Consider the following 12,474-nt stretch of genomic DNA (forward strand, 5'->3'; position numbering starts at 1 on the left):
TCTTGATCAATTGTTTGACAGTGGAAGAGGCTGTGGGTACCATGAGGCAGGGGTGGAGCGAGTACATGCGGCAGTCGGTGCTCCAAGCGAGCGGTTTGCCTAATTAGCGCGTACGCGCAACTTCTCTAAGTCGCGCGTGTGTCAGTGGCGAGCCCTCATCACCCTGCGAGCTTTCTTTTTTTCCGAAATTTTTTTTTTGAGACGTGTACATCTAAAGTAACTAAGAAGCTAGTGCGGTTAGTTTCAAATAATGACTATAATTAAGGTAGAATTTGCCTCTTTTCGGAAGATTTTTTTTAAGTAACAGATTGAAAAGAAATTATACATGAAGTTAAATTTTGAAAAATTTCACCCCATATTTAAAAACTTTCAGCTCGAAATTTGAATTTTTGAAGTTAAAATTTGAAAATTTTTAACTTTTCATCTCAAATTTAAAAAACTTTCAACTCAAATTTAAAACTTTCAACTCATATTAAAACTTTCAACTCAAATTTGAAAACTAGCAACACAAAATTTGAAAACTCTCAAGTCAAGATTTGAAAATTTTCAACTCAAATTTAAAAACTTTCAATTCTACATTTGCAAATAGGTGTGCGAAAGATTGAAAAAATCAGAAAAAAAAAGGCGAAACAAAAAGAAAATCGCATTCGGAGGCGCCAAAACCGAGGAAAAAAAGTACGAACATAAAGAAAAAAAAAGAGGCGCGCGAGGAGGGAGGCCAACTAGCGCGCGCATTAGCAACCACCCCCCCACCCCCCTAGCGAGCCTCGCATACCTGCTCATCTACTTCAACATCGCCCTTGTCCCCGGCGCGCTCATAACCTCACCCCCGACGCACACCCTCCCATTCCTTCTCCGCGCCCATGACGCCGAAGCCATTGTCTGGCTCAGTGGCTCTCCATTGCCCTCTAGATAGTTAACAACAGCTCATCCATGTTTATGGAACTCGTTGAACGCCAGTGGCACTGCACCTGCCGCCATACCCCTCTAGCCCTCCTCTCTAACCCATGCCATCCTTCAGATCCATCCCTACTACCTCTCCTCCCATTCACTGCAACAGCAATTACATATGCACATTGCCGCTGCCATCCTCCTCACCGCTCGTCGCCAGCTGCCGTCCTCCTCATCACCCGCCGGTGCCCGTCATTGGTGCCATCCTCATCACCGTCTGCCGCACTGGTGAGATAGGAACAAAGAAGAGGAAGAGAAAGAGATAGGTGAAGAGAGATGAGGTCACTAACATATCGGGTGCACGCTGACTTAGCTTGCCATGTCAGTTAAAATTGGGTACTGCTTAGGACTTCAGGTGATCTGGTTTTGTAAATTGAGGGACTCATTATATCTGGTATTTTGGTTTAGGGACGAATTTCGGATTCGGCGACAAATTGAGGGACGCACAATGAACTTGTTCCTAATCAATGCATGCAATCTACCAGTCCAACACCGGACCATGTCAATCCAAACAAGGTCTTAAAATGGGCCTAGAGAAAGTTTCGACATGTTTCACAGGCCGAGACAGATGGACGTGCTTGCTGCTGCTTCGTGTCGCGCGGAGAGACAGAGACCCGAGTGATTAGAATCCATCTACATTCTGTAGTCCATTAATGATTGTTAAGCAACTCACTGCTCCACCGATACGTAATTTTCCACTGTTCAGATTACAGTCATTTTTGCATTTTTCAACACCTGCTCAGCATACAGAAATGCTCCATTTTGGCAGAACAATCCGACATGTTCGCCATTGGAGATCACAGACATTCAGACGTCTGATCAGCCGATGAATTCGACGTTGTCCAGCCAACTAACAATGTCCTGTATCGCCGGCCGGCTCAACGGCGTCGAGTCGACGCAGAGGCATGCGAGGTCGAGCACGTACAGCATCTGTGCCTCGTCGCCCTTGCCCCTCAGCCGCTGGTCGAGCACCTCGCCGTGCCTCCCCTGCGACCTCATCTGGAGCACCCACCGGACGAGCTCCCGCTGCTGCCCGTGCGGCAAAGCCTCGACGGGCCGCCTCCCTGTCAGTAGCTCCAGCAACACGACGCCGAAGCTGTACACGTCGCCGCGCAGCGTCGCCGCCAACGCCTGGCCGTACTCCGGCGGGATGTACCCCAGCGTGCCGACCAGCTCCGTCGTGACGTGCGTCCGGTCGGGGAGGATGAGGCGCGCCAGCCCGAAGTCGGCGACGCGGGCCTCGCCGGCCTCGTCGAGGAGGATGTTGCTCGACTTGATGTCGCGGTGCACGATCTGTGGCTTGCACTGGTCGTGGATGTAGAGCACGCCGCGCGCGATGCGGAGCCTGGCGCGCCAGTCCAGACGCTGCGGCGCGCCGCGGCCGGCACCGGCTCGCCGCTCGTGCAGCCAGTCGTGGAGGCTGCCGTTCGCCATGTACGGGTAGTTCAGCAGCCGCAGCCGCCCGCGGATGCAGAAGCCCAGGAGAGGGACGAGGTTCTGGTGGCGCGTCGCGGACAGCGCCTCCACCTCCGCCTGGAACTCCCGCTCCACCAGGCACATGTCGCCGTTGAGCTTCTTCACGGCGAGCCGGGTGCCGTCCTGCAGCTCGGCGAGGAACACCAGGCCGTACCCGCCCGAACCGATGATGTTTCCCGCGCTGAAGTTGTTCGTCGCCTTAAGGATGTCCACGAACGTCACTCCGCTCGCCGCCTCGCCAGCGGCCTCCGACATGAACAAGATCGTGTCCTTGGAGCTGTCTCCGTACATCTCAGACATGGAGTCGAACAGGGTCGACTCCACGCATTTCCCGCCATCACGGACGGCTCCATTGGACACCACTCTTCTGAAGGCGATGACAACGCATCCGAGGAAGACGACGAGAGCAACCAGGCCAACGCAGACACCAAGAACGATGGCGACCAGGGCCTTCTTCCCGACGACCTTGGACGAAGTGGTGTCTGTCGCGTCGAATCTGTCACCGCAGGGAACAGAGATCACCTCGCCACAGAGCTTCGGGTTCCCCGTGAAGTCCCGTGGCGGGAACGCGTCGAACTGGCCGCCCGTCGGGATCGGCCCCTCGAGGTCGTTGTACGCCACGTTGAAGACGGCGAGGAAGTTGAGCTCCTTGAGCGCCTGAGGAATCGTCCCCGTGAGGCGGTTCCAGCGCAAGTTCACAATCTGCAACCTGGTGAGGCTGCTCAGCTCCGGCGGGATGCCGCCGGAGAGGTTGTTGTAACTGACGTCGAGCACTTGCAGCGTCTTTAGCTTCACGATCTCCGGCGGGATCGCGCCGGTGATGCCATTGTCGCTGAAGTTGAGCGTCGTGGCGACGCCGGACATCTGGAAGTATCCGCGGCCCTGCCGGCTCGCGGCTCCGTTGTTCGGCGTCAGGGTGAACATGAGCGGGAGATGGCCTGGGTATAATTCCGCCATGGCCTGCTCGGATGTAAGCAGCCGCATCTCCATCAGCGACGGCGGTATCACCCCGGACAGCTGGTTCCCGGAGAGGTCGACGTAGTACAGCTTCGGCATGGCGCCGAGCCAGCTCGGGATCGGGCCAGTGAGCCGGTTGCCGGAGAGATCCAAGACGTTGAGATCCTGCAGCTTCGACAGCCACGACGGGATCACGCCGGTCAGCGCGCAGTTCTGCATCACCATCAACCGGACGCTCCTGACGTGGTCGCCGACCCAGCCGGCGTCCGGCAGCGCCTCGCCGTAGAAGTTGTAGGACACGAGCAGCGCGGTGAGGCTCGTGCAGCCCTTGAGATTCCAGAACATGCCGCTGATGTTGACGAAGGAGTTCACGGTCAGTGAGAAGAACTGGAGCTCTTTCAGGTTGCCGATCTCCGGCGAGATCTGGCCGACCATGAGGTTGTTGCTGACACGCAGCGCCTTCATTGCCGTGCAGGAGTAGATGCTTGGCGGGATTGTGCCGGTGAAGTTGTTGGCGGCCACGTCGAAGACGGTGAGGTTGGCGAGGCCGGAGAAGTCAACGACCGTGAGATCCCCGACGAAGCTGTTCGACCGGAGGTCGAGGCATCGGAGGCTGGTCCAGTTGCTCAACGCCGGTGGGAGAGTTCCGGTGAAGTCGTTATGGCCAAGCCGGAGCTCCTCCAGCTTCGTGAGCTGGCTGATCGACTCCGGCAATTCGCCGGTGAACATATTGTAGGTAAGATCAAGCGTGATCAGATTGGTCAGCTTGGCGATGCGCTCCGGATCAAGCCGGCCTTCTATCTGATTGGACGGTAGCTGCAGACGCTGCAGCGGCTTCACGTCGAAGATGTCGCCGGGGAGCTCGCCGGTGAGGTTGTTGCGGCCCACGCTGAGAACGCGCAGCCACGAGCAGTTGCTGAACCCGGGGGAGATGGCCCCACTAAGCACGTTCACGGAGAGGTCGAGAACGGCGAGCGCCGGGCAGCTCGCGCACAAGGACGGGATCGAGCCATGGAAGCTGTTGTTGCTGGCATTGAGCGACACGAGGCGCGGCGTGTGCTCCCAGATCGCGGACGGGAACCGCCCCGCCAAGAGGTTGCTCGACACGTCGAGCACCTGAAGCGAGAGGCTGCCGCGGGCATTCGTCGCCGCCGCCGCCGCCACCGGCGCGTTAGGTAGCTCGCCGGAGAGACGGTTGTAGCTGACGTCGACAACCGTAGCATTGGGCAGCGCGAACAGCAGGTCGGGGAACCTGCCGGAGAGGCTGTTGCCGGACAGGTTGAGATACGTGAGCGCGGTGAGGTTGGCGATCGACGGCGAGATCGTGCCGCCGAGCCCGCGTCCCGGCAGCCACAGACGCGTGACCGCGCCGTCGACGCCGCACCCCACGCCGTCCCACGCGCAGCAGTCCGGCGACCCTCGCCACTGGGCGGCGATGCCATCCCCTGCCGGCGGCGCGGCAGCGGCGAGGAAGGACAGCAACGCCTCCCTCTCCGCCTCAACGCACGCAGCTGCCCGGCCACAAACGGAGACGACGACCAAAACCAGCACAAGAACTCCCGAGACGACGACGACCCGGCTACTCATCTCCGGCTCTCCGCCGTGGCAAGATCACCACGACGTGCATGGCGGCGAAGAGGCCGAGTTGCCACGCATGCTCCCAAGTCCACCGCGACCGATCTGATAGCTAGGCTTGGCGAATGGCGATGGAGCAGGGAGCAAATCGAGGAAGGAGAAGAGATTGTCAAATTAAGTATCAGCTGGCGCAAGAAGATTGGAGAGGTCGCCATTGTATAACGTTATCTGACGCTGTAACTGAAAGCTGAGCTGCATATTGTAATGCGAGTCAACTGCGGCGTACGTGCAGTCAGGGCGGCAGGCAGGCAGCGCCGCGTTCGCGTGGTGCATCGCGAGAAGTCATCAACTCATGATCCGGCTCAGGTTGGACTCGAAGAGTCGGCATATATTTTTGGTTTTTTTTTTAATAATCGACGTCGTCGCTACTGCCGGTCTTCTCCTTCCACGGCGAGGTGCACACTAACTACGGTGAAGAATAATATAGTCAAAATGTAATTACATTGTGATTACACTGTAACTAAGACATAACTTATACATAACACTCTAACCATGATTTTATACGTGACATGTGTGAAAAAATTTTCTATCAATTTTTTCCTTTATGCATAAATCTCGAGAATATTTGATGGTCATAAATCTGAATATATTGGAGGTAAAAAAAACTTGTAAAAGTTTTCTGACAATTCGTTGTGGGGATATTGGATTTTATTGTCAAGCAGTGGATATATGTAGGGCATTCGATCTCCTAGGTCCATGTGTTAGCTACCGGTGAGTGGGTGGTGGCCTTTTTTTTCTTTGTTTTTCTAGTTATAAAGTTGTAATCTTGTATTTTTTTTCCCTATTCTATCAACAAATAATGTGAATAATGAACTCTGCAATCTGGATATTTAAAAAGGAGATACCAGGATAGTTCTTGCAAGTTTATAGGAGTATATTTTTGGATTTGATCTCAATATAGAAAAATGTTATGCTCCGGCAGCACGTTTGACTTTGGCTGTTGGGTTTCTCTGGCTGATTGGGTGCGGAAAGGGCGGTTAATTTGTTTAAGACTCAAGTTGCAAATTTTCTAGTGTTTGTACGTTGTGGTTAGTTGCTGATCAGATGAAATTTGCTAATGCATGTAGTATAGTTTTGTCGATGTCAATCACCACACGCTTTGTGATGGCGACTGTTTGATGTTTCTTTCAGAGGATATTGTATTCTGCTGCCGCCCGACTTTCCAAAGTGCATGGGCAATTCTGCGAGCGAGTACATGTTTCCTGAAGTTCAGAGTTCAGAGCAGTAGACATTTTTTTTAGGAAACTTTCAACCATACTGATTTGACACTTTTCACGTATTTTTAGAGAATATAGTACTCTCCCATTCCAAAATAAACGTAGCTATAAGTTTTCGTGAATGTGCAAAAGAATTACACATTAATATATTAGAAGAAAAAATTTTTGTTACACAACGCAAATCAACCAGATCGGTTTATGCCAGGGGAAGTGAGAAAAAAAGACAAAACCAAGCAAAAGGAAAGAAACTACTGTGACAGGCTAAACGCAACTCCAATCAGCGGGAAGGGGCAGAGCCACATTACACTCCCAAAAAATCTCCAAAAGTAGCAATGCTAGCTAATGATCCCAGATGACTCTCTGAAAGGATGGATTCTAGAACCTCTGAGACCGAAGAGAGTGCAGGGTCGAAAACTCTGGAATTTCGTTACTTCCATAGTTGGTAGCCATGAGTTTCCGTATCCAACTTTAATCATCCTTCTTATTTTAATTTTTTTTTTTTGAAAAAACTACTCCATTCGTTCCAGAATATAGCAACCTAGGACCATATTAGACGTATCCTAGTACTACGAATTTAGGCATGGGGCATGTCCAGATTCGTAGTACTAGGATACATCCCATCCGGTACTAGGTTGCTATATTCTGGTACGGAGGGAGTAAAAAACATAAGTTGCATTAGCTATTAGCTTATGTTAAAGCTAACATAGGTAGACTATAAGGTTGGCTCTATATTTTCTTTTCTCTCATTTTGAATTTATATTATAAATATTTTAAAATATGTGTAGAGTTTGCTCTTGCAATAGAGCCAATATTTTTTATTGTTTGTATATCTTATATAGACATATAGTTGGCTTAGGGTGTGTTTAGTTGACACCAAAATTAAAAGTTTGGTTGAAATTAGAACGATGTGATGGAAAAGTTAGAAGTTTGTGTGTGTAGGAAAGTTTTGATGTAATGAAAAAGTTGGAAGTTTGAAGAAAAACTTTAGATCTAAACTTGGCCTTATAGGAGTAGTTACTACTAGTGTTATCCTCGCATTGACAGTTGATCAGTATAGGCTGGGAGTACCGACTTTATCGACAGTGGCAAAGTGCGAGTGGGACAGCGGCAGGGCGAGTCTGCGTTTAGAGTAGCTCAGACATTCGCGTGCATCCAACCAGGTTTCTCTTACCTTTTTTACACGATTACCGCACCCCATGGTAAGACGGTTACCGCGGTAACCGCGTGACCACCACGAAAACCGCGTGATAACCGCGAGACATACCGTGGTTTCAAAAACTGAAAAGGTTACCGCACGTGATAACCACGGTAACCGCGTGGTAACTGTGCGGTGTGCGGTTTTGTAAACCCTTCACCCAACTCGATCGGTGGTGACTGGTGACGAGTCAACGTACGGTGCAGAGCTGAGAATAGAAGCTTCTCAATTCTCCGGGGTGATTCTCACACTCCAGAAGATTCCAACTTACGTTACCGTGATGTAAGCTGGAACCCTATGCGGAGTAGGCCGGTGCACTGGTGGGTTGCACGCCTACACGGGCCGTAACTGATCGATTAAACCGCGAGATGCAGCCACAAGATAGGCCCATGGGCCCACCATGGGCCCATGGCTAAATCCTGCTCAATCAGTTGGACCACGTGGTCTTTCGGCTCGACTGGCGTTAATTGGCCCAGGAGATCGGGCGCCGGCCGCCGCCCCGGACTCCGGCGCCGGCGCTCATTTGGAGGGCCTGTTTGGTAGGGTATATGCGTGAAAATTCTGCAAACCGCAATGTCCTTCCAGTAATGCGCCGTCAGGAAATGACTTACCGGGCACGGAGAACAGTAATTATGGAAACCTCGTCTGCTTACCTAAGAACGGAAGAATATTGGAGCAGCTAGCAGAGTTTTGTCGATGTCAATCGCTGATTCGCTATAGGTCTCCGGATGGCGACTGTTTGATGATTTTTGAGAGGACATTGTACTCCCAAGTGCATTGCCAAATATAATTTCTGCAAGCGAGTATTTCTCTGAATTTCAAGTTCACAGGTATAGTGGTAGTAGTAGTAGATAATCTTTTACACGATGTATATGGCTCACAGAAAAGTTTTGCTTGCTGTGCACAGCACATATTTTGAACTGTAGCTTGTGATTCGTCTTCTAATGCCAGCTGATCAACACCAGTAAGCACTGCCATGCCATAAGGCCATAATATTCATTCTCTTTTCATTTCTGTGATCAGAGGAACAAAACAAGCAACTCTGACCACTTGTTCATCGACAGTGCAGTGGGCTAGCGCGTCGCAAGTCCGAAGGATTCAGACACTCGCGTGAACTCAAAAGTAAAGTCTGCAGAGTGGCGGACAACTACTCAACTTCCAATTAACAAATCCACGGCGGAAGAGGTCAAGCAAACAAGGATTCAAATCTCCAGTGGCTCTCATATTCGAGAAGATTTGAACTTAAAATCACCTTGAACGCAATGTTCTGAGCTTGCAAGCCTACGGCCTAGACAGAGAGAAACAGAACTTCCATCACCTAAATTAGTCATCACTGTACATTACTCATTTCACCCATTCCTTCATTGTTCAGAGTTGGCCCAAATGCAAAGCCTAGCAAAAGCTCCTCATCTGGTTCCTGAAATTGGTTACAACTTGGTTCATACAGTTGATTCAGTAAATTCACACAACCATTTAGTAGCATGCTATTTCAGGCTATCCGAGAGACAAAAAAAAAACAATATGAGCAGCCATACAAAGAAGTTTAAAAGTGATTAAACCATAAATGCTGGCATCAGAATCAAATAAAAAAAATTTAAAAAAAAACTGAGTCTGTTAAGCATCTATCTTCGGTACCGCATTTGAAGGTGAGTTAGGCTTTCGGTGTGATCATCATATACCAACCGCCCAATCAAGAAGCATGCAAGCAAAGCAAGAGCGACGAGTGCTCCCAAGGTGATTCCAGTGACTAATGCACACCGTAAGTTGCGCCGCTGTGAGGTGAAGTTTTCTTTTCTTGTAGTGGGACTGCAAAGGTTACTGAGTACAGCACCACATAGCTTCGAATTCCCACTATAGCTAGAATTAAGAAATGTATCAAACTGTCCTCCAGTTGGAACTGGCCCTTCTAGTTCATTGTTAGAAACATTGAATTTAGAAAGGAAGTGCATATCAGTCAGTGCAGACGGTAGTTCACCTGTGAGCTGATTGCTTGATAAATCTAGCAATTGCAGGTTTGTGAGATTGCATATCTGCTGTGGTATTTCTCCAGATAACCTGTTAAAGCTGATATTGAAGCCGTCGAGCATTTTCAACCGACCAATCTCTGGGGGAATCACTCCTGTGAAACCATTGTTACCTAGATTCAACGCATTAGGAAAAGCGTTGAGCAAGCGGTATTGACGTGATCGTGTCCAATAAACAGGCAATTCAAGGAAATTTGGGTCCAACTGGGCAGCATTCTTTCCTAATTGTAGCATCGGCGTGTTCATCAACGCAGTTGGGATATCCCCTGTAAGACTGTTGTTTGTTATATCTAAATAGAAAAGAACAGGCAGATCACTAATCCAAAATGGTATTTTTCCAGAGAGCATATTGTTTGATAAATCCAACACCTCCAGTTTTTTGAGCTTTGATATCCAAGTGGGAATTTGTCCAACCAATCCACAGGAATCTATAGTCAGTACCCGAAGATTCTCAAAACCATCAATTGTTTCACTTTTTGATATGGTTTCACCCTTGAAGTTGGTTCCAATAAGAACGGCGGTAAGGTTTTTGCAGCTCTTGAGTATCTGAAGTGCATTTGTGATATTTGTGAGATGGTTATCGGCTATTGAAAAGAAGGACATGGACTTCAGATTGCCCATTCTTGGTGAGAGCTGGCCATGAAACTTGTTGAAAGCCAGCCGCAACGCAATTAGATTGCTGCATGAGTATATGCTTTCTGGAACTGTACCAGTGAAGTTATTAATTGAGAAATCTGCGATTCTCAAATTCAACCGGGTAAAATTGACTTTGCTAAGATCTCCCACAAATTTGTTGTTTCTGAGGCTGAGGTACCTCAGATTTGTGCAGTTACCTACGGCCGATGGCAGCTCACCAGACATGTTGTTGTTGTCCAGCCGGAGCTCCTCCAATGTGCTTAGTTGGCCAATAGAATCCGGGATGTTCCCACTGAGCCCAGTCGATCCGAGATCAAGGACAGTCAGCTTGACGAGTTTTAATATGTCAGAACCATCAAGAACTCCCTGTAAATCATTGCTAGGAAGAGACAAGTGCTCCAACGAGGTAGCACTGAAGAGTTCTTCAGGGAGAGCTCCATTAAAATTGTTGTAGCCAGCCTTGAACTCTCTCAGCTTGGAGCAATTTCCAAGCTCCGGAGGAATACTGCCACTGAATTGGTTGTAAGAAAGGTCAAGGATAGCAAGTGATGGGGAGTTGATGCAGATAGAAGATGGTATCTGTCCTGTAAAGCTGTTGTTGCTTGCATTAAGAGCAACAATATTCTTCATCGCCTCCCACAGTTTGGATGAGAACTGCCCTGTAAATAAATTGCTTGAGATATTCAGTACCTGGAGAGGAAAACCACCACTAGAGGACTGCAACTCTGGCAGAGAACCATCTAGGCGGTTGAAGCTAACGTCAAGGACGATGATGCTTCTGGAGAACAACAATTCCATCGGTAGGTTGCCATTGAGTAAGTTGTGAGACAGGTTGAGGTGCAACAGCCCAGTAAGATTGCCGAGCAATGGCGAGATGTGCCCTTGGAGGCCCTTAGCAGCCAGCAAGACATCTGTGACTGTGCCATCACTGCTGCAGGTGATGCCTTCCCATTTACAGCAGTCTGTCCTCTTCACCCATGACATGCAGAGGCTGCCATTGCCACCTTGCAAGAGACCATCTAGGAAGCCGATGAGGGAGCTCTCCTCCTGCTCCGTGCAGGAGCTGGTCGGAGAGGTAAAGGAGAGCAGAACAACAACAGCAAGGCCAAAGAACAGCGCGGCTGATTTGTGGATCTTGCCTGAAAATTGAAACGATGTATCTTGTCAGAGAAAAATTGAAACCATATATCAAACTGTATTGATCCAAACACCATGATAAAAGATGCCTGAGAGTTGTAGTGCTGAAGCCATGAGCACGAGGGTATGTGGGCCTTCAGCTTCACCCAAACGGATAAAATGTAAAATGAAGAGTAGCTGCAGAATTTTTTATTTGAGCTGAATTGGTAGCGGTACTGATTAGTGAAAAATAGTTGGCTTAAAGTAGAATTTTTGCATACCAAACAAATGGACGCAGTCAACAGATTATTTTTTTCATACAGTCTCAGTTCATGATGCCAGAAAGCGTACAGTTTTCAACACAGCGAGTCAGTGAGCCTTATGTTCTTTTATACTACTTGTTTGCATGAAGGTTTGATCTATTTGTAAAGAGAAAAAATGTGTTTTTTTAATGCGATAAGCTAAATTTTCCATGTAATTGTGGGCACTATATTTAATTTTATTTGAAGTGGAATTATATGTTTTATATAACTATATACAGTATAGTTATGAGCTTTCTGCCCGTAAGCCTGTAACAGTGGATCTCCACGGTTATAAATTTATCCACAGCGACAATGTACGACATATTCCCCTATTCTGCGATTAGTGTGCTAAACTGATAATCGCTATGCCTTACAGCCTTAGTATACGTAAAGTGATTATTTCAGGATTTTCCTGAATAACATTATAGGTAGATTTCGAAGTCGAAAAAAAAAATCCAGGCAAATGTTACCCAAGTTCAGATGGAGAAGCGGCTAACCGTTCACGCCGCGCCGGGAGATGCTGCCGCGCTACTACTCGCGCGGTCACGCCGTCGAAGAGGACACCGCGCCCGCCGGCGAGGCGGGCGAGGAGGTCGCCGCGCTCGCCGGTCATGCCGCACGGGAGGTCACTGGAGACCTTTTCCCTCGTCGGCGAGGCCGCGCACGGCGCCACCATACCCTAATCCGCTCGAGGAGGAGACATCCGAGGAGGATTAGGCTGTGGTCAACACGACAAAAGTCCAGTCAATTGTCTCTCTTTTACCCCCAAAATTTTGAGCACCGCTACATTAGATAGATAAAAAAATTTTGAGCACCGCTACAATAAATAGATAGAAGTTATAAAAAAATTCAGATACACTCGTAGCATAACACATCAATATTAATAAGAATTTAATAAAAAAGAATAGTAAATATAGCTTTTTCCAAAAATTTTACTGCAGGCTGTGCGATGCGGTTCCGTGGGT

At 48.9% G+C, this 12,474-nt stretch overlaps 2 protein-coding genes across 4 annotated transcripts; both read right to left on the reverse strand.

Annotated features, from left to right (window-relative positions):
• Positions 1–1,576: 1,576 nt before the first annotated feature.
• LOC4341912 (tyrosine-sulfated glycopeptide receptor 1) lies at positions 1,577–5,103 on the reverse strand. The gene has a single exon (XM_015788552.3). The coding sequence runs from the start codon at positions 4,969–4,971 to the stop codon at positions 1,771–1,773; it is 3,201 nt and encodes a 1,066-aa protein (XP_015644038.1). The 5' UTR covers positions 4,972–5,103; the 3' UTR covers positions 1,577–1,770.
• Positions 5,104–8,630: 3,527 nt separating this feature from the next.
• On the reverse strand, positions 8,631–12,240 carry LOC4341913 (receptor-like protein 2). 3 transcript variants are annotated; one of them, XM_026026317.2, is made up of 3 exons: positions 12,007–12,240; positions 9,407–11,230; positions 8,631–8,848 (listed from the first exon to the last, which is right to left on the reverse strand). In XM_026026317.2, the coding sequence occupies exons 2-3, from the start codon at positions 11,073–11,075 to the stop codon at positions 8,838–8,840; spliced, it is 1,680 nt and encodes a 559-aa protein (XP_025882102.1). In that variant the 5' UTR covers positions 11,076–11,230; positions 12,007–12,240; the 3' UTR covers positions 8,631–8,837. The 3 variants fall into 3 exon arrangements, with proteins under 3 accessions (XP_025882102.1, XP_015644040.1, XP_015644041.1); XM_015788554.3 differs by having other exon boundaries at positions 8,806–11,230; XM_015788555.3 differs by having other exon boundaries at positions 8,806–11,230; positions 11,980–12,240.
• Positions 12,241–12,474: the final 234 nt, after the last annotated feature.

Source organism: Oryza sativa, chromosome 6 (genome assembly GCF_034140825.1).
Source record: "Oryza sativa Japonica Group chromosome 6, ASM3414082v1".
NCBI classification, from domain to species: Eukaryota; Viridiplantae; Streptophyta; class Magnoliopsida; order Poales; family Poaceae; genus Oryza; species Oryza sativa.